Source organism: Muntiacus reevesi, chromosome 8 (assembly GCF_963930625.1).
Source record: "Muntiacus reevesi chromosome 8, mMunRee1.1, whole genome shotgun sequence".
Classification (NCBI taxonomy): domain Eukaryota; kingdom Metazoa; phylum Chordata; class Mammalia; order Artiodactyla; family Cervidae; genus Muntiacus; species Muntiacus reevesi.
In genome coordinates, this window is record NC_089256.1 from 7,423,367 (window position 1) to 7,448,089 (window position 24,723).

The following is a 24,723-nucleotide window of genomic DNA, read 5'->3' on the forward strand; positions in this document are numbered from 1 at the left end:
TGCCAATTTTCATGATGCAGACACACCCACTGTGATCTAATCCAAGCTACAGAAGTGAGGTCACCCAGACCTTAGAGATGGGAAGAGGTGAGCATGCTGCAGGGCCAGTGCAGACACGGCCTCATGACACAATATTTTAATAGTCCATGTCTTCCAAAACAGAGTCAAACAATTTCTCTCTGGAATATTTTGCAATGGAAATCTTCCATGCACTTCACAATCTCCCTGATTTAGTATTTGTGGCAGGCAGGAGTATGATTAGAAGCAAACTTTGATTTGGAATTGCATTTTGCTTTTTCAGCTGTACTGGGTCTTCATTGCAGTGCATGGGTTTTCTCTAGTTGTGGCACATGGGTTTTTAGCTGCCCCACAGCAGGTGGGATCTTAGTTCCCTAACCCTGGATCAAAGCACTGTCCCCAGTGGATTCTTAACCACTGGACCAGCAGGGAAGTCCTGCATTTTGAGTTTAGTCTTTCCCATTGTCCCTCCTTCTTCCTTATATGAAGGGATGCTGACTTATGGTCACCTTTATAGTGACTGGCAAGATGGTCACTAACTTGGGCTTCTCTGGTGGCCCAGTGGTTAAGAATCTGCCTGGCCAATGCAGGAGACATGGGTTCAATCCCTAGTCCAGGAATTAAGATCCCACATGCTGAGTAGCAACTAAGCTGGTGTGCCACAACTACTGAGCTCACGCTCTAGAGCCTGCAAGTGGCAACTAGTGAAGCCTGGGCGCCCTATAGCCAGTGCTTCACAACAAGAGAAGCCACTGCAATAAGAAACCCGTGGACCGCAACAAAGAAGAGCCCGCCTCTTGCCACAACTAGAGAAAGCCCACTCACTGCGTTGAAAACCCAAGCGTAGCCAAAAGTAAATAACTAAATACATAATAAATAAATCTTGAAAAAAAGAGAAAATTCCAACTTAATGTAACATCTGAGGTGAATGAGCTGAGCTATCTTTTCATCAAAGAAAGTGGGGTGGGAGATGTGAGCAGATAGAGCATGTCAGTATGTCACAGAGAATTCAGAATCCAGTGAATGGCTTTGGCCCTCTTCTTGAATACTTGTTCCCAAATCAAATGAACGGATTTATTTCTCTTCCTTTCTGCACTCCTACAGACAACAAGGCAGGGCGCAGTGAGTGACAAAATGCCCCAAAGTGCTCTGCCGGAGGGAGCGGCAAGGTGGCCAGCGAGTCTACATGTGAATCTTAAGTGACTTAGAATTGATTAAACACTCAACCGTGACAGGAAATGTGGCCGATAAAGTCGTAAAGTAATCACAGTCATGAAAACCCCACATGTCTGGGCCAAGTTCTGCCCTGTGGTATCTGCTGTGCTGTTTTTATGAGCCTGGCCCAGAACACAGCCAAGCAGAGGCGAGGGCCGGAGGGCACCCCGCTCCCTGGGAAGCGAGGCGCAGACAAGGGCATCCGCATGTTTGTTTGGTTGAGCTGCGGTCTCACCATTGTCTGCCTTGTTACCAGTTATGACATGTGCCAGGGCAGGCTTTGCCCCTTCATTCCGCTGGCATTTGTTAAAACAACATTCACCAAGATCTGATCTGGATCTGTCTTTTGGTCTGCCTGTAACTTTCCACTTTAGGGGAGGTGTAATGAGGAGTTTCTAAGTCTTAATTTCACAGCTTTGTAAGAACAAGGATTTTAAAGCATAAACCTGGGAGAAATTTTTTAATTTATTGATTTAAAAAAAGATTTTATTTTTTGGCCATGCACTGCAGCCTGTGGCATCTTAGAAACTGAACCCACACCACCTGTGGTGGAAGCATGGGTTCATAACCACTGGACCACCAGAGAAGTCCTTGCAAGAAATATTTTAAAGAGGAAAGGAAGAGGGGAAAGTGAATTTCTGTTCTTAACTACCTACCTCCTGGGCATTGTGCCTCTGGGTCCTTGACATCCATTAAAGGGTGACAAGAGGAGGAGGAAAAATTATTGATTGATATTGCTTAATAGAGATATCCAGCCAAATTCAGGACAAGTATGGTCTATCCTAGGTGGTATTCCTGTCTCCTACAACAGGCCTAACACATGGTAAGTCCTAAACTAGAATTTGTTGTATGAATAAATGTAAATGATTATTTTTGAAGATGCAAAGAAATAAATGTTTCAAAAGCATTTTTTCTATATTTCTGCACCTGAGCTGATTAGGCCACAGGCCCAGAATTAGGGCCAGCAGAAGGAAAGATCTGAGGTATGGAATTGACTGAGGTACTCTCTTCCATTTTGTGACGGAGGCACTCATTTTGGTTTTGTGCAGGTTTCCAGGTTGCACTTACTGGCATGATCCTGAGAGAGAGTGCTGTCCAAATGTTCGAAATATTGTGCTCCAGCTGCCTCACTCACCTCACTCCTAGTTCTCCCCCCGCCCCAACTTCTTAGTCCATTTAGAACCAATAAAATACATATTTAAAAAAAATTATTTCCTCCTTGGGCTTGGTCCATTGATTCTGCTCTGAGCCCCATGGGAGATGTTTCAGGGAGTAGAACAGAGACAGTTCCTACCTGGGGAACCAGTGACCACATAGACAAGAGCTATCAGGTAGACCTGGGTTTACTCAGCACTTACTGTGTACTTGGATAAGTCCGTTCAATTCTGGAGCTTTCCTGCTTCCTCAATACAATGTAGATAATACCAGCTTCACTGAGCGATTGTGAGCACTAGGAATAATACACAAAAAGTGCTAAGTGTAGTGCCTGGCACATTGTATGTGCTCAACACATAGGAGTTTTTGTTGTGCTATTATTATTGGCGATGCTGGCAATGCTGCCTGGCCAGCTCTTTAGGTGAGCTAGAGATAGAGTTAGAGATAGTTAGAGATAAGAGCACACATGTGGGCTTGTCAAAAAACAAAAAAAATTCACAGCAGCTGTGTAGGAGAGAAGCCACAAGTTTGAACAACCCAGGTGGAGCCCCATGTGTCAGCTGCTGGGCTGGGAGTTTTCCTGCATTTTCTTTAGTCCTGGCCAATGACTATCTTCAGTCAATTCTGTACACTTGTGGACAAGAGACTTTCTTTAAAAATTTATTTATTTGAGACTTTTTAGTATAAGTATGTCCCACACAACATTTGGGATATATTTATACTAGCAAAAACACTAATTGTTTACTAAAATTCAAATGTAACAGGACATCCTGCATTTGAACTAGCAAGCTTCGGAGGGGAATCTTTAGTCCAGGGACTCTGAAATGCGGCCCTCCTCTGGGTGTGCCTCTGGAATGCATGTTTGCACTGTGGCCTCAGGCTCAGCGCCCCACCCTAAGAGCAGGTGAACTTGTGAAGCTGTCTTTGATTCTTGTGGCCCCTGGCTTTCTCCTCCCCACTCCTCTTTCCTGAAAGCTTCCCCTACTGCATGCAGGAACAGCGGGTATGGCAGGAATGTGCCTGACAGCTGGCCATGCAGATGGGAGACCCAGGATGAAGAGAATAGGCTTAAAACTATAGAATAGTCAGCTGGCCCTCTGCACCTCAACCAGTCTCCCTGGGAAATGCTAGCAGCTTTCTGGGCTCACCACCGCTCGCACCAGCCCTCTGTCTAGGGGCTCTGCTGTCTACTGTGTATTTCATAAGAGAACAAAAAGAGAGAGGGCTCTTGTTGAGAACTTTTGCTTATGGAAGTGGAATTTTCAAAATATGCCCCAGGTTCCTTGATAGCATTGTGACATTCTGCATTGTGTTAATGGATAATCCTCAAAAAATAGAGGGGGAGTGTTAAAATCATGACTGTTGTAACAGAAATAAAAATGAACACATGTTAGACTTTAACTCTTTAAGAAGGAAACTGGCCTTACAACCAGTTCAGAGAAGTAATAAAACCCACTGATTTATATGGGGTAAAGAAATGTTGAAATGAATGAGCAAATAGACATAAAATTGGCGTCAGGGGTGTTATAAGCTGAATTGTATCTCCCCAAATGTTAAAGTCCTAAACATGAGGTACCTTGAACTGTGACTGTATTTGGAGATAAGGTCTTTAAAAAGATAATCAAGTTAAAATGAGGTCATCAGGGTGCCTTAATCCAATATGACTGTTGTCCTTATAAGGAGAAGAAATTAGGACACAGACCCTGAGCCAGAAGAAGGAAAGCCCTGAGCCAGAAGGAGAAGGTGGCCATTTACAAGTCAAGCAAGGGCAGAGGCCTCCAAAGAAACCAATCCCAATGACACCTTGATCTAAGACTTCTAACTTTCAGAACTGAGATAAATTTCCCTCGTGTAAGCCACCCAGTTTATGGTACTTTGTTATCATAGCCCTAACTAATTCAGTGGGAAAGGGTCATTTGAACATAGATAATCAAGAATTAATTTACATCGCAGTTATCTATTTATAATTTACAGAATTGTAAAATAACTCTCTTAGAATCAGATAATCTAGTCAGATTAATAAGGCATTTATGACTACATTCAGTAAACCACAGTTTGTGGGTTGAATCCAGTTCCACCACCTGTTTTTGTAAATAAAGCTTTATTGGCACGCAGACATATTCACTCCTTCCCCTTGTCTGTGGCTGGTTTGCCACAACAAGGCAGAGTTAAGTAGTTCTCATCCACAAAACCTAAAATATTTACTATCACGTCTTTTACAGAAAAAGTTTGTAGATCTTCCTGTAGACAATGCATCATTTTGCACTGAAGTATAGTTTCCCTGTAGTTGGAATGCCCTTCAAGGTCATCCAGTCCAGTGGGGTTCCAGATTTTGAAATCTCAAGTGTCAGTAAAATTTCCAAAAAATATTTGAGGGATGGTCACTGGTCTGCATTTTTTACTTCTGTCAAATATCAACTACTTCATAAAAGAAGACATTTTAGCTACTTGATAAAAGAAGATATTTTGAAGAGCATAGTGCTTGAAAAACTTGCTACGTTCTCCTTTCTTTTTTTTTCTTTGAGGTTCTGTCAAAATTTTGCCACCAACCAGCAGCAGTTCGTGGTCTGGATTGTGGAACCAATAATCTGGCCCAACCTTAGGCATTAACTTCTGGCTCTGTTAAGGAAGACCCTCCAGGCTCAGACCAGGAGTCCTGGACTTAATCCTGGTACCCAGGCTAATTTATGCCTTTTGGTGGGGAAGAAGGTCCTTGGATGCTTAAGTCGGTTAGCTTTGTCTGACTCTTTGTGAGTCTTTGGACTGTAGCCTGCCAGGTTCCTCTGTCCATGGGATTCTCCAGGCAAGAATATTGGAGTGGGTTGCCGTTTTTCTTCTCCAGGGGATTTTCCCCACCCAGGGATCAAACCTGCACATCCTGTGTCTCCTATGTTGCAGGCAGATTCTTTACCTACTGAGCCATCAGGGAAGCCCCCAAGGAGGTTCAGTTCAGTTGCTCAGTCATGTGCGACTCTTTGAGACCCCATGGACTGCAGCATGCCAGGCCTCCCGGTCCATCACCAATTCCTGGAGTTTACCTAAACTCATGTCCGCTGAGTTGGTGATGCCATCCAATCATCTCATCCTCTGTTGTCCCATTCTCCTCCTGCCCTCAATCTTTCCCAGCATCAGGGTCTTTTCAAATGAGTCAGCTCTTCGCATCAGGTGGGGCCAAAGTAGTGGAGTTTCAGCTTCAACATCAGTCCTTTCAATGAACACTCAGGACTGATCTCCTTCAGGATGGACTGGTTGGATCTCCTTGCAGTCCAAGGGACTCTCAAGAGTCTTCTCCAACACCACAGGTCAAAAGCATCAATTCTTTGGCGGTCAGCTTTCTTTAATAGTCCAACTCTCACATCCATACATGACCACTGGGAAAACCACAGCCTTGACTAGATGGACCTTTGTTGACAAAGTAGTATCTCTGCTTTTTAATTTGCTGTCTATGTTGGTCATAACTTTCCTTCCAAGGAATAAGCATCTTTTAATTTCATGGCTGCTGTCACCATCTGCAGTGATTTTGAGCCCCCAAAAATAAAGTCAGCCACTGTTTCCCCATCTATTGGCTATGAAGTGATGGCCCTGGATGCCATGAACTTAGTTTTCTGAATATTGAGCTTTAAGCCAACTTTTTCACTCTCCTCTTTCACTTTCATCAAGAGGCTCTTAAGTTGTTCTTTGCTTCCTGCCATAAGGGTGTTGTTATCTGCATATCTGAGGTTATTGATATTTCTCCCGGCAGTCTTGATTCCAGCTTGTGCTTCATCCAGTACAGCATTTCTCATGATATACTCTGCATATAAGATAAATAAGCGGGGTGACAATATACAGCGTTGATGGTCTCCTTTCCCTATTTGGAACCAGTCTGTTGTCCCATGTCCAGTTCTAACTGTTGCTTCCTGACCTGCATACAGATTTCTCAAGAGGCAGGCCAGGTGGTCTGGTATTCCCATCTCCTAAAGAATTTTCCACAGTTTACTGTGATCCACATAGTCAAAGGCTTTGGCATAGTCAATAAAGCAGAAATAGATGTTTTTCTGGAGCTCTCTTGCTTTTTCGATGATCCAACAGATGTTGGCAATTTGATCTCTGGTTCCTTTGCCTTTCCTAAAACCAGCTTGAACATCTGGAAGTTCATGGTTCACGTATTGCTGAAGCCTGGCTTGGGGAATTTTGAGCATTAATTTGCTAGCATTTGAGATGAGTGCAATTGTGCGGTAGTTTGAGCATTCTTTGGCATTTCCTTTCTTTGGGATTGAAATGAAAACTGACCTTTTCCAGTCCTGTGGCCACTGCTGAGTTTTCCAAATTTGCTGGCATATTGAGTGCAGCACTTTCACAGTATCATCTTTCAGGATTTGAAACAGTTGAACTAGAATTCCATCACCTGCACTAGCTTTGTTCATAGTGATGCTTCCTAAGGCCCACTTGACTTCACATTCCAGGATGTCTGCCTCTAAGTGAGTGATCACACCATCGTGGTTATCTGGGTCATGAAAATCTTTTTTGTACAGTTCTTCTGTGTTCTTGCTACCTCTTCTTAATATCTTCTGCTTCTGATAAGTCCATACCGTTTCTGTCCTTTATAGAGCCCATCTTTGCATTAAATGTCCCCTTGGTATCTCTAATTTTCTTGAAGAGATCTCGTCTTTCCCATTCTATTGTTTTCCTCTATTTCTTTGCACTGATCACTGAGGAAGGCTTTCTTATCTCTTCTTGCTATTCTTTGGAACTTTGCATTCAAATGGGTATATCTTTCCTTTTCTCCTTTGCAAAAGGAGGTCCTTGGAGGTTGGTTATTGCCCGAGCCAGCCTGGGCTCACACCCAGGTCCAATTATGTTTTGCTTTAAAATGTATACTTTTTCTTGATTTTTAAAAGGAACTTTTAAGTTTAAGTTCTAATGTTCAAGTTTAAGTTTAAATGTTCAGTGCAGAAAACTTAGGAAAAAATGAGGAAAACAAAATTCATCTTTCCCCAGAGAGATATAAAGTTTTAGTGAAATACAAAGTGAACGAAAGCACTCTCCAATCTAAAAATTTTTAAGGGACAAACCCCAGAATATCTCCTCAAACTGAAATGGGGCTTGGCACATTGTTGTAAGAATATTTATTGAAAGAATGAAGCCTATACAACTGCAATTATTTTTCTCAGATGATCCAAGAAAATTCAGTCTTTTTACTTTTTGATAATCAAAATGGCTAATATGGTTAAGTCTTCTAGGCTCCCCTCTGCCACCCCCCAAAATCTTGTATCTATTTTTTTCCTTTTATGATTTTTTTTCTCCTTAAGGTTTGTAACTGCCAAGAACAATCATTTAAGAATCAAGGATTATATATTTTTCATTATTTTCATCATGTTTTACTGTCTAAAATTTAATATATATTAAACTGCCCCAATGATAAACACAATATAATAAAAATGATCTTTAAAAATTGATGTAGAATTCTCTATGATTTCTTTTTTCTTTCTGCCTTTTTTTTTTTTTTTTTTGGCTGCACCACAATGGCCTGTGGGATCTTACTTACCCAACCAGCAATTGAACCAAAGCCACTGCTGTGTGCAGTGAAAGTGCTGAATTCTAACTGCTGGACTGCCAGGAAATTTCCTCTATGATTTCAAATGAGCAATTCCCAAGAAGCAAAGCTTAAATTATTCAGTTATTTCACATTCATGCCTGGTCACCTAAATGAGAAACATCTTAAATTTGATATTCAAAGTAACTAATTGAGAATACTTTTTTTAAAAATGTATTACATATTTATGTATTTATTTATGACTGTGCTGGGTCTTAGTTGTGGCATATAGGATCTTTATGCCACAATTAAGAGTTCACATGCCACAACTAAAGATCAAAAATGTGGATTTTACAGTTGCCGTGTGCAGGGATCTAGCTCCCTGAGCAGGGGTCCCCTACATAGGAGCCAGAATTTTACTCACTGAACCACCAGGGAAGTTCTGAGAATACTTTTTTAACACTTTGTGGCTTACAATTCTAAAATCAGAAACCTCCCTGGTGGTGCAGTGGTTAAGAATTTGCACTTCCACTGCAGGGGGCATAGGTTCAGTCCCTGGTTGAGGAACTAAGATCTGGCATGCCGTGCAGTGTGGCCAAAAAGAAAAAGAAAAGAAAAGAAAAATTACACCTAAGATCAAGCATTCATCACTGTTTTCTGTGAAAACATCATCCATACCTTCTGCTTTGCAAGGCACTTCCAAGTCCTTCAAATCCTAATCTCCTTTAAGAAGCAAACATTTCAAACAATCCCTGACAAACTCGAAGAATAAAAATGACTTCTTGGTTCTTCTTTCCCTGAATATTTCATTCATATATGCTTTTGTTTCCCCTGATGTTTCATTTTGTTTATAAAATTTTTCTCTAAAAACATGAGGTCATTGTAACTTTTTTAAGAATAGGCAAGTACCAACCTTTTTCAAAAAAATCACTTCTTTCTTTTGATGAAACATCTGGTTGCATGTATCTAAGTTTGTTTTAAATACTTATTTATTTATTTGGCTGTGCCAGGTCTTTATTGTGGAATGTGGGATCTAGTTTCCAGACCAAGGATTGAACCTGGGTCCCCTGCATTGGGAGCTGGAAGCATGGAATCTTAGCCACTGGACCACCAGGAAAGTCCCATATTCCCTAGGTTTTGAATCCTACCCACAACCTGAGCAGACTGCATAGCCTTTGCTTATTTCTCTCCAACATTTAATCTCTGAAATGAGGTCTCTCCTTCTCCTGCCCTGTCCTTGGAAAGACGAGCCAACCTCCTTCACTCTGACTTGGCCCAGGTGAATCCCCACCTGGCAAATGATAGGCAGAAGGCCTAATATGGGCTGCCATGTCTCCACTTATTGCAATTAGATTTTTCTTCTGTTGTGTGTAAAGAATTACCTTCTCAACCACTCCCCAGCAACGAGCTCTCTTGTCTCTCTTACCTCCTCTGTAACTTTTTTTTTTCCTTCTTCTTCTTTTTCTTTTTTTTCTCCTCTGTAACTTTTAATGAAGATGTGGGTTCAGCTCTTGATAGTTTGTTCCTCAACCTAGAGTCATTTGACTTGCTGCTACTTCCTGACCATGATCTTCAATTTACTAGAATGAGATGGCTGGATGGCATCACCGTTGCAATGGACATGAACTAGGGCAGACTTTGGGAGATGGTGAGGGACAGAGAGGCCTGGCGTGCTACAGTCCACGGGGTCACAAAAAGTCGGACACAACTGGGTGACTGAACAATGACAACACAGGCTATGTGCTTCCTATAAATTATTTCTATTATGTCTACTTCATGTCTTCTCAATAACCCTGCAAAGCTGTGTGACCTTGGAAAAGCTACAAAATATTTATGAGTATCAGTTTCCTCTTTGAAAATGTGAGTAATACACCCACAGAAATCTGCATTCTACATGACACCACATGACCTTTCTTAGATGGTGGTCTTATTTCTCCACTGTGTCCCCAACACTACCTAGCATAGGGCTCAGTTTAATTAGAGCTCAAGACATACTTACTTGGTGACTGTTTGAACGTACTGCTGTGCTCAGTTGTATCCGACTCTTTGTGGTCCCATGGACTGTAACCAACCATGAAATTTTCCATGAAATTTTCCAAACAAGAATGCTGGAGTGGGGTGCCAGGGGATCTTCCCGACCCAGGGCTCAAACCCGCTTCTTTTGAGTCTCCTGTATTGGCAAGCAAATTCTTACTCAATTATTTTCCTGAGTTACTTCTAAAAAAGTGAAACAGATTTGCTTTTAAAGTTAATTGAAACAAGTAGGCATTCACATGAAAAAAATGAATGCAAGTAGACATCACTTTAAAAAAGTGTTTAATGCTTATAAAGATAAATCTTGAGATGTCTACTCTTGGAATGCTGTGGTTAATTAGGTTTCTGTTAACTGTTGATTAGTTTTTGTTAAACAGACAGAAATTTTATCAAATTAATCAAAGTAATCTACTTTCTTGCTTTAGGAAGAAGAATCTGGTGGACACACCTGTATTTCGCTTGGGTGACTCAGGACTCTGTGGTGTCTCCAGGGTAGGGTTTGGAGCTTCAGGGAGCTCAGTGAGGATAGAAGATGAGCAGGAGGGCAAATGGCAGGTGTTCTAACCAGGACTCAATTCCCAGGGGGTTTCTTCCTCCTGGTTCTTGACATGATTGACTTTGTAGTTGAGTCTTATAGTTGAGGATTACTGTTAGGTGGATTCCAATTAACCAAAAGAATTTTTGCCAGTGTTTTTGTAATTTTTGACTCCCTTACTCAAGGGACAAAACTTTTAAAATAAGTTCAGCTAACTTTCCCACCTTTGGGACAAAGGAGATTGCCTTATGCACACACACACACAATCACTCCAGATATATTTGTGTCAAATAAATATATTTATATGTGTGTGTGTATATATATATCTCAGCCTTAAAATTCTTACTTTGGCTGTGCTTTTTATTTTGTTTTATTTTATTTTTTGACTGTGCTTAAAAAAAATTTTTGTTGTTGTTGTTGTTGTTTTATTTAGTTATTTGGCTATGCCAGGTCTCAACTGGAATCTTAGTTGAGGCATGTGGGATCTAGTTCCCTGACCAGGGATCGAATCTGGGCATTGGGATCATGGTGTCTTAGTCACTGGACCACCAGGGAAATCCTGGCTGTGCTTTTGAGAAGTGCTAATTGGTGTGCTACTGGTAAAGAACCCACCTGCCAATGCAGGTGGAGACACAAGAGACGCAGGTTCAATCCCTGTGTCGGGAAGATCCCCTAAAGAAGGAAATAGCAACTGTTCCAGTGTTCTTGCCTGGAGATTCCATGGACAGAGAAACCTGGCAGGCTATAGTCCATAGGAATCAGACATGACTGAGCGATTAAGTACAATTCTCCTATAGAGTGTTGGCTGGGCACCCTCTTGAATTGAAGGCTACCATTTGTTCAAATTAGTTTCAAGGCCCATGTTTCTCCTTTAGGTCTTGAAACAGTCAAGAGATCTACTTCCCCAGATATGTGTGAAAAACTAAAGCGTGCCTGGACAAGAAAATCTACAAGATGAATGTAGATTATATTCACTTCATTTAAGTGCAATTGCCAAAGTTAGGCATTTTTTTTTTTAGTACTTGGAAGATTGCGGTCAAAATGTCAGATTGTGGTTTTGAGTGACCCAAACAAGGATCCATATATAATAACATTTAAATCTACATGGCCATAGATCCCAAACTTTGTTGCACACTGGTATCACCCGGAGAGCTTATGAAAATCTAGATGCCCAGGTTGTAACCCAGATCGATTAAAATCTGGCAGTGGGAGTTACACATTAGTATTTTCAAAGACTTCTGGGTGATTCCAAAGTTCAGCAAAATTTGGGAAGCAATGGCATATGGAAGTATACAAGTAAGCAATTTGTAGAATACTACTTAAAGAACTCAATTTACAGAATACGTTAACCCACAGGCATCATGTGTATCTATATTTAACATGCTTCAACATTATAATGGTAGAATATTTCAAAAATATGAAAAAGAGACATTCTGTAAATTAAAAATTATTTTGTGATCTGAAATATTTCCAAAATATTACAATACATTCCTTTTATTTTTTTTTAACAGGGGAGAAGGAAATCAGAAATATTTATTTTCAGGTTTAAAATCCTTTTCATAAGTACAGAAGCAGGAGAAATACTGAAAGATGAAAGGAAGAAAAGATATAAACAAAGAAAAACTAGAATGATTATTTACTAAGAATTGCAAGTGCTTATTTTTCTGAGCATACCCCAAAGCTCCATTCTCTGTTCCTAGGACTTGACGTCATTTTCAAGGGCATGATGGCGAAGGCTCAGGCTTTTACTTTATCAAAACAAATCTGAGGGCTCCTTTTCCCAGCACTCAGTGAAAACTGAGACAGTACTTTGTGAAGGAAGAAAGAAAGAATAAAGAAGCAAGGTAGAGAGGAAAAGAAGAAGGGAGGAAAGGAGGGAAGGAAGGAGAGAAAATATGTCCTAGTGGTGAGTTCGTTTGTTTTTTGAACTGTTTTGCAGTTGAGGTGCCCCTCCTGATTGACCAGTCCTCCACAACAGATTTTCATGTATTAGGAACATTCGAGGATTCTGTCAGCTGAGATTCCTGCTGCTGGTCTGGTAGAGAGAACAACTTATAATAACAAACATACACCAGACTTGGATGAACCCTCCCCACAACCTGCGGGCCTGTTGGGGTCATTCAATTCTGCAAACAGTCCTGTTTCTATAATCTCTTCCTGCCAAGCTATGGGGACAGCACCTGTTGCAAATCTTTGAAAGAACTGCTTATCTTTATCATCAAATTCAACTCCTCGAACCTCAGAGAAATCATCAATTTCATTGATGTCTTTGGCATAAACCACTGATGGGTCTGGCACAAATGGAGGTTCAACTAGGCCAGCTTCCAGGCGAGGAAAATTGATGGTTTTGAAGAAATGGTGTTTCCTGGGATCATCAGACTTTTCTCTGTGAAGAAAGGAGATGGTGAGCTTGAGACACAGTAACAAACCCAAAGAGGAGCTCTTCTAGCAACACAAAGCATGTGGTATTCTTTTCCTAGAATTGCATTTCATTCTCATTGCAAAGATGATATAAAAAGAATAATTTAGAAAAATAACATCTTTAAAAATCACCCCACAATTCTACCATATGCATACAGTAGCATTTTCATTGTTTGTAGACCACTTTCACTTTAGATGGAATTTTTAGAGTCAAGCAGTTGGCATAGCTTTTGTTCATGGTGTTTCACAGAAACACCAGCAAAATTCAGTGGGGCCAGAACCTGCTTGCCTGCAACCTCCAGTCACATCCTCTTACTTTGTTCTTCAGGGTCACAGAGAAGTTAAGCATGCCATTCCTCACCTGATCACCACTTACATTTTAAAAGATAGCAGTCATATCTCCTTACTGTTGATATGACACAATTTCAAAGAACCCCACCTACCTCCCCCAACTGCCACAATAATCTTTAAAGACTTAAAAATAACCCATTAGCAATTTTTAGTAGCATAAATGAGCATACATTTGGTACTCAAGACTATCATTATTTGTTTTCAAGCCCTTCTTCCCAATGCTAGAAATTATTCTGGTATTTGCCTTAGAATAAGGGGGAAAAGTGTGTTTCTAGTTGTGTAACTTTTTCTCTTATTTATCTTTTGCTGTGTAACAGATAGCCCCAACATTCAGTGACTTAACACAACAAACATTTGCTATTATCTCACAGCTTCTGTGGGGCAGGTATCTAGACTCGGATAAACTGGGCACTTCTGGCTCAAGGTCTCTAGTGACATCCCAGTAAAGCTATTGGTCAGGGCTGCGCTCTCATCTGAAGGTTTGACTGGTGGGTCGGTGATAGGGGTAATCTGCTTCCAAGCTCACCGACATGGTTACTGGAAAGTACCCCCCTCTCCATGTGAGCCTCTTCTTTTTATTACCTAATCTTGGAAATGACGTCTCATTACTTCTATCCTCTTCTATTTGTTAGAAGCAAGTCAGTCAGCTCAGCCCATCCTTAAGGGAAGGGATTACTCAAGGGTGTGGACGGCAAGAGGTGGAGATCTCTGGGGACTATGTCAAGGGTGGTCTACCATACACTTCTCTTGGTTCTTTTTCCTTTTCTTTTTAAAGAAAGGTATTTATTTGCGGCATATGGGAAATATTTTTTTAGTCGTGGTATGTGAGATCTAGTTCCGCAACCAGGGATTGAACCTGGGCCCTATGCATTGTGAGTGAGAAGGGACCATCAGGAAAGTGCCCTCTTGATTCTCCTTAAGTCCAGGTTTTCAATAAATGTTTAAAAGGGGGGGGGGGGGGCTGTTTTGCGGTATCAGGTTCAAATGATTTTTTTCTCTTTCTTTTGTTGTTCAGTCAGTTTTTTCGAAGTATATTCAAGGAATGGGGGTTGGTATCGGATAGATTTTAAATGTGTCAGAACAAGACTAGAGCTAAAATTCTATTCAAGTATATCAGAAATGAACCTCAGGTCTGTGTGTCTTGAAGACAACAGAGGAGTTAGGATGGGACCAGGTGCCATGAGAAAGGAGCTTGTATCACCTTGATGGCTGCTGGCAGGTATGAACGCACTGTACCAGAGGTCAAGAGGACACCTTTAAAGTCACTCTGAGCAGATTTAACTTGGATAAAGGAGAGTGCCCAGGGGCTCAGTAACCATGGGGAACTTGCCGAGCCAGTCCTCACATCAAGATATACAGTTTTCTTATGCAGGAAACAGAAAGAAAGTCACAAATCTAGACAACAGACTTGTGGTTGCAAGGGGTGGGGGGTGGATGGGGAGTTTGGGATTAGCAGATGCAAGCTGTTATATACAGAATGGATAAACAACATGGTCCTATTGGATAACATAGGGAACTATATTCAGTATCCTGTAATAAACCATCATGGGAAAGAAAATGAAAAGGAATATATTTATATATGTGTAACTGAATCACTTTGCTATATAGCAGAAATTAACACCATGCTGTAAATAACTATATATCAATAGAATGAACTTTAAAAAATGCATGATTGTCTCTTTTTTTAAAAAAATATTTATTTAGTTAGTTATTTTTGCTGCATTGGTTCTTAGTTGCTTGTGGCGCAGGCAATCTTTGTTGCAGTGCACAGGCTCTAGAGTGCTCTGGCTTGGTTGTGAGATCTTAATTCCCTGACCAGGGATCAAACCTATGTCCCCTGCATTGGAAGGCAAATTCTTAGCCACTGAACCACCAGGCAAGTCCCCCAAAATGCACAGTTCTCAGCTAACATCTCAACTGGGCCCAGATGGCCTTGGTTTGTCCATTAAGAATGACCAGCTGCTGCCTTTTTTGCAAGTAGCCACAGATAGACAAGGAAGTGATGGGCCACACTGAGGTTTTCCTCATGTTCCTCAGCGTCTCCCACCAGATGCCCCTAGAGCGCAGGGCCCATGCCTTTTGCCCCCTTCCAATAAATGCCTCTGGCTGTTGATGCTAACAACACAAGACTAGGCTCTCCAACTTCTGCTCCTTTCCCTCTGTATCAAGGCCACCATGGGGCTGATCACTTAATTCTTTGACACGAGTGATGTTTAGCCTCAGTTGTATAATTAGAAATAGTGTGATGGTCAGTTGACTCTTGAACATTTCCCTGGCAGCTTTCTTTAGGTCTCTTTTAAAATTTACTTTATCTTTTAAGTTTTATTTATTTGGTTACGCCGGGTCTTAGTTGTGGCACATGGGATCTTTAGTTGTCTCATGGGAGCTCCAGGCTCCCTGACCAGGGATTGAATCCAGGCCCTCCGCAGTGGGAGTGGGAATCTTAACCCCTGGGCCACTAGGGAAGCCCCTGTTCAGGGTTCTTTTGATGCATCATCATGCTGTGTCCTTGGACCAATAGAAGAGGCTATTGAAGAAAGCAGCTCCTTTTCTAATAGCCAAAACAGCAGCTCCAGGGAGACTTCTCCTGCTTATTAAATACATTTCAGAGCACTGACAGGGGCTCTTGTGTTACCAAACCCCACACAGATTACAATGGATTTTTTGGTAACAGTCAATAAGAAAAGATATCAGCTGCCCATACACAAGGACTGCACTGTGTGGTCTGGTCTGCCAAGAACCTGAATTGGCCCGAAATTGTGTCTTGGAGAAGTGCTTAAGTCAGAGACTTAACATGGTTATTTGTCCTTGTCTGCACTATCTGATCAGAATAAATCCCGCAAAGTACTTAAGTCTTCACTTTTTATTTTATTGGAAAACACCATAATTGACCCTACCTGGAGTCCCTGTGAGATGATCAAAAAAGTTTTTGGCCTCTGCAAAGTTAACTCACAGACCCCACATAAAGGCAAAAGAGGAGATTCCCTTGAGTGATGTCTAAAAGAGCAGGGTTTTTAATTTCTTTCAAATGCTCGTGAATGCAACAGGGAGGGGGGCACTTGACCTCTCCACTGTGTAATACTCTGTCTAGGCATTTGCTGCCTTTGGAGGATGCCCACGACATTAATCAAATGTTATTTCGTCTGAATGAATGTTTAAAAAATACAAAGAGTTGAAACGAAAATGTTGGAAGGTTTTCTCTTTCACTGAACAGCTGGTTTTTATATGCCTTCTCTCTAATGTTGTAAACAGTTTTTATTCAAAACAGTCACAACTGCTTTTTAAAAAGATTTCGCTTGACAGAGCAGCTTCAGGCCATGACATGGTGCTGTAAGGTGGCGTTTTCCTAAAAAGGTTGGTCAATGTTTCATTTTATAGACTCAAAGTGTGCTTATAAAGTACTGAGATAGATTTTTATTCAAACACAAGTGGGTTGTGTTCCCTTCAGGGAAGTGATCTAAAGAGACTGTTCACTTGTTCTGCTGCCTTGGCCACTGTTGACACACCCTCTCTCCACCCCACCTCCCCACCCCCCGAATGAGATCCAAGATGGTAGAGATGATCAGTGGTCACCATATTCAGTTCTCCTCTCCTCCTTCCTGGGCAGATAGAAGGCAATGTGAGACAGCCTCCTGGCTCTTAGGGCCCAAGGATTCTTTCTGGCTAACAGAAGTGTGTCTGAACTGACTTGTGAGGTGGGTCTGAGGCAGGACAAATCTCCCAGATTTTCTACATGCACTCGTGTTGCCATAGCAACCAAAAACCACAAGTTCCAATGGAGTTGAAAGATGGAAGTAGCCTGGAGCTTTGAGTCACTGCTCTGGAAGGAAATAAGCTGGAGAACCACTGAACATATAAAGGACTTCGTGTGAATGAGAAATAATACTTTAAAGCTGTTGAGACTTTGGGATTTGCCTGTTATCACAACATGGCCTGTTCTGACCACATTAATACAACCATGTTGAAATCTACACAAGAAAATCACTTCCACATTTTAGTTCACATCAATGTAGGGTTTAATCTCATTTCAAAATACTCCTTTGTGAGTTTGGTTATCTTTGAAATGTTTTGAAAATCATTATAAATACATTTTGTTTCACTATTTTTAAAAAATCAGGTCAAAAATCAAAAGCCTGCCTCCATACAAAAGCATTGTGAGTTAAGGCAGCCTTGTTCCAGAGCCTCCATGACAACTACTCAGAGGATTTTAATTTCACCCCCCAAGTTTTGGTAATGTTAAAAATTACTTTATGGTTGTAACTTTCTATTTGTTATATGTTTTTAGATTTTGAAAATTCAATCTAAGTAATTTAAGACACATAAGCTCATAGGTGAGTTAAAGCGTTATCTGATATCACTCTTAGGACTACTTAATAATTGCTATCACTTACTGAATAATTCCTAACATCCATTATATCTAACCTCCCTGTTGGCTCAGATGGTAAAGAATCTAACCTTGTATTACATTATATCTAAGCCTCAAAATATCCCACTGAGTAAGTTAGCATTCTTTAGAAAAACAGAACCAAAAGGATGTTGAAGGGGTCTGGAATGACATCAGTGACATAAAAACTGGGCTTCCCTGATAACTCAGTTGGTAAAGAATCTGACTGTAATGCAGGAGACCCCAGCTCAATTCCTGTGTTGGGAAGATCTGTTGGAGAAGTGATAGGCTACCCACTCCAGTATTCTTGCGCTTCCCTGTGGCTCAGCTGGTAAAGAATCTGGCTGCAAGGCGGGAGACCTGAGTTCGATCCCTGGGATTGGGAAGGTACCCAACCCAGGTTCCCACTTCAGTATTCTGGCCTGGAGAATTCCATGGACTGTATAGACCACGGGGCCAAAAGCATTGGACATAACTGAGCTGCACTGCAGGTATGTGAGAGTCAGCAGATGCAGGTTTTGAAGTCCCCTTGTCTGCCTTTAAAATAAGCAGAGCCTTGGAAAAATACCTAACTCATAAACCCTCTTCCCAAGAGTTTCAGAGTTTTGAAATCAGGAAAGATTGACTCTTATCACCACTGAGAGAAGTCAGCACCACACCTAAATAGACATTGTCACAAAGATATCATATCTCCCATCTAGTCTCCTAAGGGCCATCTCTCTTTCCTGAAAGTCGACTGCTCTCCCAAAAGCCCCCTTCCCCAACCATTTCAAAGAAGTCAATTGTTTTCTGGTAAGTGACCTTCTCCCCATGCACCTTCCCTATTAGGATGGTGTGTAAGCCTAAAATTCTAACTGCTTCCCAGCCACAATTTTCTGTGAACTCCGTGTATGAATGTAAATAAAAACCTGTCTCTTCTCTTGTTAATCATCTTTTGGCATTTTAATTTTCAGGCCTCCATTCCTAAACCCAAGGAGGGTAGAAGAAAAGTTCTTTTCTCTCCTAGCAATATGTATATTATAAAGAGGAGGGGGTGTTATTTTAAAAAACTGGCTCAGGTGACTGGAGGTTTGGCAAGTTCACATTCTGCAAGGTAGGCTGTGTGGCTGGAGACCCAGGGAAGAGGTGCCGTTCAAGTTCAAAGATGGTTTGTTGGCAAATTCCCTCTTCTCCCAGGGAAACCAGTTCTTTTCTATTAAGGCCTTCAAACAGCTACCAAGAGGCCCATTCACATAATGAAGAATAACCTGCTTTACTCATGTGTATATATGTTAATCTCGCCTAAAAATACCTGTACAGAAACATCTAGAATAATGTTTGATCAAATATCCGAGGACTGTGGCCTAGTCAAGTTGAGACATAAAATTAACCATCACACCCGCAAAAATCTCATTTTATATGTTAGGATATTGAGACTCAGAGAAAATAATTCAATTGCTGGGGGTAAAATGACCAGTATGTAGCAGAGCTGGGATGTAAGTCTATCTCTGTGACTTGAAAAATCTTGGTTTTCCCCCTACATAACACAATTACTTGCTGCCAAGGGTGCTATCATAGGTAAGCTTTTCTAATGTTTTTCTTCTAAAATATCTTGATCTTATTATTCCATTTTAAGCAATAAAACTTGACTTTTCTCAAAATTAATTTCAACTGTACTTAACACACCTGGAAACATCATATGTACTTATTAAATATCTATTGACTGATTGATGATATTTTACAGAGATGTTTAAAAGGGGCAGAATTTCCCAGAACTATGGCTATCTGTACTGATGGCTTTTATTTTAAGTTTTACTTTTATTCATTTTTGAGTAGATAACTTATTCACATAGCTTAAAATTCAAGAATTAATAGGTTTACCAAATGAAAATTGTTATTTTGTATCCCAGTCACCAGCTCTCTCAATTTCTCTCTTTTTAAAGTCAATCAATCCTGGGACTTCCCTGGCTATCCAGTGGTTAAGACTCCATGCCTCCATTGCAGAGGGCATGGGTTTGAGCCCTGGCTGAGGAACTAAGATCCCATATGACACATGGAGAAGGCAATGGCAAACCACTTCAGTATGCTTGCCTTGAGAATCACAGGAACAGTATGAAAAGGGAAAAAGATAGGACACTGAAAGTTGAACTCCCCAGGTCGGTGGGTGCCCAATATGCTACTGAAGAAGAGTGGAGAAATAACTCCAGAAAGAAGGAAGAGATGGAGCCAAAGTGAAAACAACACTCAGTTGTGGATGTGACTGGTGATAGAAGTAAAGTTCAATGCTGCAAAGAGCAATATTGCATAGGAACCTGGAATGTTAGTTCCATGAATCAGGGTAAATTAGAAGTGGTCAAACAGGAGATGGCAAGAGTGAGCATCAACATTTTTGGAATCAGTGAACTAAAATGGACCAGGATAGGTGAATTTAATTCAGATGACCTACTGTGGGCAAGAAGCCCTTAGAAGAAATTGAGTAGCCCTTATAGTCAACAAAAGAGCCCAAAATGCAGTACTTGTGTGCAGTCTCAAAAATGACAGAATGATCTCTGTCTGTTTCCAAGGCAAGCCATTCAGTATCACAGTAATCCAAGTCTATGCCCCGACCAGTAATGCTGAAGAAGCTGAAGTTGAACGGTTCTGTGAAGACCTACAAGATCTTCTAGAACTAACACTCAAAAAAGATATCATTTTCATCATAGGGGACTGGAATTCAAAAGTAGGAAGTCAAGAGATACCTGGAGTAACAGGCAAGTTTGGCCTTGGAATACGAAATGAAGCAGGGTAAAGGCTAACAGAGTTCTGCCAAGAGAACTCACTAGTCATAGCAAGCACCCTCTTCCAACAACATAAGAGAATACACTACACATGGACATCACCAGATGGTCAATATTGAAATCAGATTGATTATATTCTTTGCAGCCAAAGATGCAGAAGTTCTATACAGTCAGCAAAAACAAGACTGGGAGCTGACAGTGGCACAGATTATGAACTATTTATTGCCAAATTCAGACTTACATTCAAGGAAGTAGGGAAAACCACTAGACCATTCAGGTATGACCTAAATCAAATCCCTAACGATTATACAGTGGAAGTGACAAATAGATTCAAAGGATTAGATCTGATAGAGTGCCAGAATAACTATGGATGAAGGTTCATGACATTGTACAGGAGGCAGTGATCAAGACCATCCCCAAGAAAAAGAAATGCAAAAAGGCAAAATGGTTGTTTGAGGAGGCCTTACAAATAGCTGAGAAAAGAAGAGAAGCTAAAGGCAAAGGAGAAAAGGAAAGATACATCCATTTGAATACAGAGTTCCAAAAAATAACAAGGAGAGATAAGAAAGTCTTCCTCAGTGACCAATGCTAAGAAATAGAGGAAAACAATAGAATGGTAAAGACTGGAGATCTCTTTAAGAAAATCAGAGATACCAAGGGAACATTTCATGCAAAGATGGGCACAATAAAGGACAGAAATGGTATGGACCTAACAGAAGCAGAAGATATTAAGAAGAGTTGGCAAGAATACACAGAAGAACTATACAAAAAAGATCTTCATGACCCAGATGACCATGGTGATGTGATCACTCACCTAGAGCCAGATATCCTGGAATGTGAAGTCAAGTGGGCCTTAGGAAGCATCACTACAAACAAAGCTAGTGCAGGTGATGGAATTCCAGTTGAGCTATTTCAAATCCTAAAATATGATGCTGTGAAAGCGCTGCACTCAATATGCCAACAAATTTGGAAAACTCAGCAGCAGCCAAAGGACTGGAAAAGGTCAGTTTTCATTTCAATACCAAAGAGCAATGCCAAAGAATGCTCAAACTACCGCACAATTGCACTCATCTCACACACTAGCAAAGTAATGCTCAAAATTCTCCAAGCCAGTCTTCAAGAGTACATGAACCATGAACTTCCAGATGTTCAAGCTGGTTTTAGAAAAGACAGAGGAACCAGAGATCAAATTGCCAACATCTGTTGGATCATAGAAAAAGCAAGAGAATTCCAGAATAACATCTACTTCTGCTTTATTGATTGTACCAAAGCCTTTGACTGTGTGGATCACAACAAACTGTGGAAAATTCTGAAAGAGATGGGAATACCAGACCACCTTACTTGTCTCCTGAGAAATCTGTATGCAGGTCAAGAAGCAACAGTTAGTACCGGACGTGGAACAAGAGACTGGTTCCAAATTGGGAAATGAGTACGTCAAGGCTGTATATTGTCACCCTGCTTATTTAACTTATATGCAGAGTGCATCATGAGAAATCCTGGACAAGCTGAAATCAAGATTGCAGGGAGAAATATCAATAACCTCAGATACACAGATGACACCACCCTTATGGCAGAAAGTGAAGAGGAACTAAACAGCCTCTTAATGAAAGTGAAAGAGGAGAGTGAAAAAGCTAGCTTAAAACTCAGTGTTCAAAAAAGGAAGATAATGGCATCCGGTCCATCACTTCACGGCAAATAGATGGGGAAACAATGGAAACAGTGAAAGACTTTATTTTCTTGGACTCCAAAATCACTGCAGATGGTGACTGCAGCCATGAAATTCAAAGACACTTATTCCTTGGAAGAAAAGCTATGACCAACCTAGACAGCATATTAAAAAGCAGAGACATTTCTTTGCTGACAAAGGTCCAAGCCATGGTTTTTCCAGTAGTCATACATGGATGTGAGAGTTAGACCATAAAGAAAACTGAGTGCCGAAGAATTGATGCTTTTGAATTGTGGTGTTGGAGAAGACTCTTGAGAGTCCCTTGGACTGCAAGGAGTTCCAACCAGTCCATCCTAAAAGAAATCAGTCATAAATATTCACTGGAAGGACTGATGATGAAACTGAAACTCCAATACTTTGGCCACCTGATGCAAAGAAATGACTCATTGAGAAAGACCCTGATGCTGGGAAAGATTGAAGGCAGAAGGAGAAGGGGATGACAGAGGAGATGGTTGGATGGCATCACCAACTCGATGGACATGAGTTTAAGCAAGCTCCGGGAGTTGGTGATGAAAGGGAAGCCTGGTGTGCTGTAGTCCGCGGGGTCGCAAAGAGTCAGACATGACTGAGTGACTGAACTGAACTGATGACACACAGTGCGGCCAAAAGATAAAATAAAAATAAATTCAATCAATCCTATATATTCCTTGTATACTCTGCTTGAAATATTCTATGCAACTATTTGAATTATGTATTCTTTTTCTTCTTTTTAATTTATGCTGCTTTGCACTTCACCTTTTCACTTTAAAATGTATTTTGGAGACTATTGGACATCAAGTGTTCATAGTATTTGAAAGTGTTGAAAATACTTAACCACACAATATGCAAATAATAATAAGAAAATACTACTATTATGTAATACCAAGGCCTTATCATCAATCCAAAGTATTCTCCAAATCCCTGTGGCAAAGCTGACATCACTAATCATGTCTTTATATGATAGTTACCTGCTTCCTAAGCGTTGCTCTGGTGTCTTAGCCAAGAAGAGTCTGCAAATATCTTTTGCTTCCTCTGTGAAGTTACTGTGTTGGAATCTGACTTCCTCTTTCAGTGTCCTTTGCTTTAAATCCTCTTTACTGACTTTTTCCTTGTAATCTCTGAATGGTGTTCGTCCAGCAACCATTTCATAAATACTGCATCCCATTGCAAACCAATCCACAGGATAGGAATAACTTGCTTTTTCCATTAGGATTTCAGGAGCCATATAACCGTTGGTTCCAGCCTGTAATGCCCCAAGCAAAAAACAAAACAAAAACACTAATGTGAGTGTAACAGACACGGCTGATGCCTTCCCAATGCCCATTCTCCTTCTCTTTCCTTATTGAGGGAACCCTAATTTACTTGGAGTGGCCATGTATCTAACCTGTTCTATTCCCCTGCTTTCCCAATAGCCTCTGGTGTAGTCAGGGCAAGCCACGCAATCCATTTTAGCCAATGAGACATGAAGAGGACTTGGCTGCAGTGCATTATTAAGGAGAGAGATATGGTGACTCTTGAAGTGGGAAAATGAAGAGATCAAAATCAAACCTAGACTCTTCTAGTCTCCTCACTTCATCCTTAAGGTGAAAAATTCACATGGCTGTTGCTAAGAGCCCCTAAATTCTGCTTCTGCTTTTCATTCAAAGATAATAGAAAATTAGATGCATGACCTTTTAAAATGTAGAGCTCTTTAATGATAATATTGTATGCTCACATAATAGTATCTAGTCTATGAGTTTTTTAGTCTATTTGGCATGTGATGATATTATCATCAGCCATCTTCACCTGTTTGTCTCTGCACTGAAAAATTAATACAAATATTTTAACCCAGAAAATTTCACACATGAAACTTCATTTAACATGAATGACTATATATTATAGGCACACTGCTACTGACAATATATATCAAATTATCATTGGGTTTATATATATATATATATATATATTTTTTTTTTTTTTTTTTTTTTTTTTACAGGCTTCTCAGGTGACTCAGTGGTAAAAAAAATCTGCCTGCCAATGCAGGAGATGCAGGTTTGACCCCTGGGTCAGAAAAATCGCCTGGAGAGGGAAAAGGCAACCCATCCCAGTATTTTTGCCTCAGAAATCCCATGGACAGAGGAGCCTGGCAGGCTACAGTCTATGGGATTGCAAAGAGTTGGACATTTCTGAGCAGCTGAGCCCACACAAAGGCATACATACACACGCACACACATATATATTACACATAACACGCAATTTACCATCTTACCATTTTAAATGTTCAGTTCAACCAGTAAGTACATTCACATTGTGCGATGAATCTCCTAAACTCTTTTCATCTCTAAAAGCTGAAACTCTGTACCCATTAAACAACTTCCCCATTGCCCCCACACCCCAAGCCCTGGCAACTGCCATTCTGCTTTCTGTCTCTATGAAGTTGACCATTCTAGGTACCTCATACAAGTGGAATCACACAGCATCTGTCTCTTTGTAACTGAGCATAATTTCATTCATTCATTCAACAAGTACTTAATGAATACCTGCAACATATCTTGTAATTATAATGTATATATTTACATCAGAATGTGTTTTCACAAAAACCAAAGCTGCTTTTGATTAAAGTATAATGTATAACCTTTGCAGCACTTAAAAATG

General features: G+C 40.6%; 1 protein-coding gene across 1 annotated transcript in view; it reads right to left on the reverse strand.

The window, feature by feature from the left end:
* Positions 1 to 11,990: 11,990 nt before the first annotated feature.
* Positions 11,991 to 24,723, reverse strand: part of GRK7 (G protein-coupled receptor kinase 7) — a 37,788-nt gene continuing 25,055 nt past the window's right edge. Inside the window, exons 3-4 of the mRNA XM_065942949.1 lie at positions 23,058 to 23,332; positions 11,991 to 12,858 (exon numbers count right to left, since the gene is read on the reverse strand). Coding sequence (XP_065799021.1) covers positions 12,525 to 12,858; positions 23,058 to 23,332 — 609 coding nt within the window. The 3' untranslated portion in view covers positions 11,991 to 12,524. The remainder of the gene's footprint in view (positions 12,859 to 23,057; positions 23,333 to 24,723) is intronic.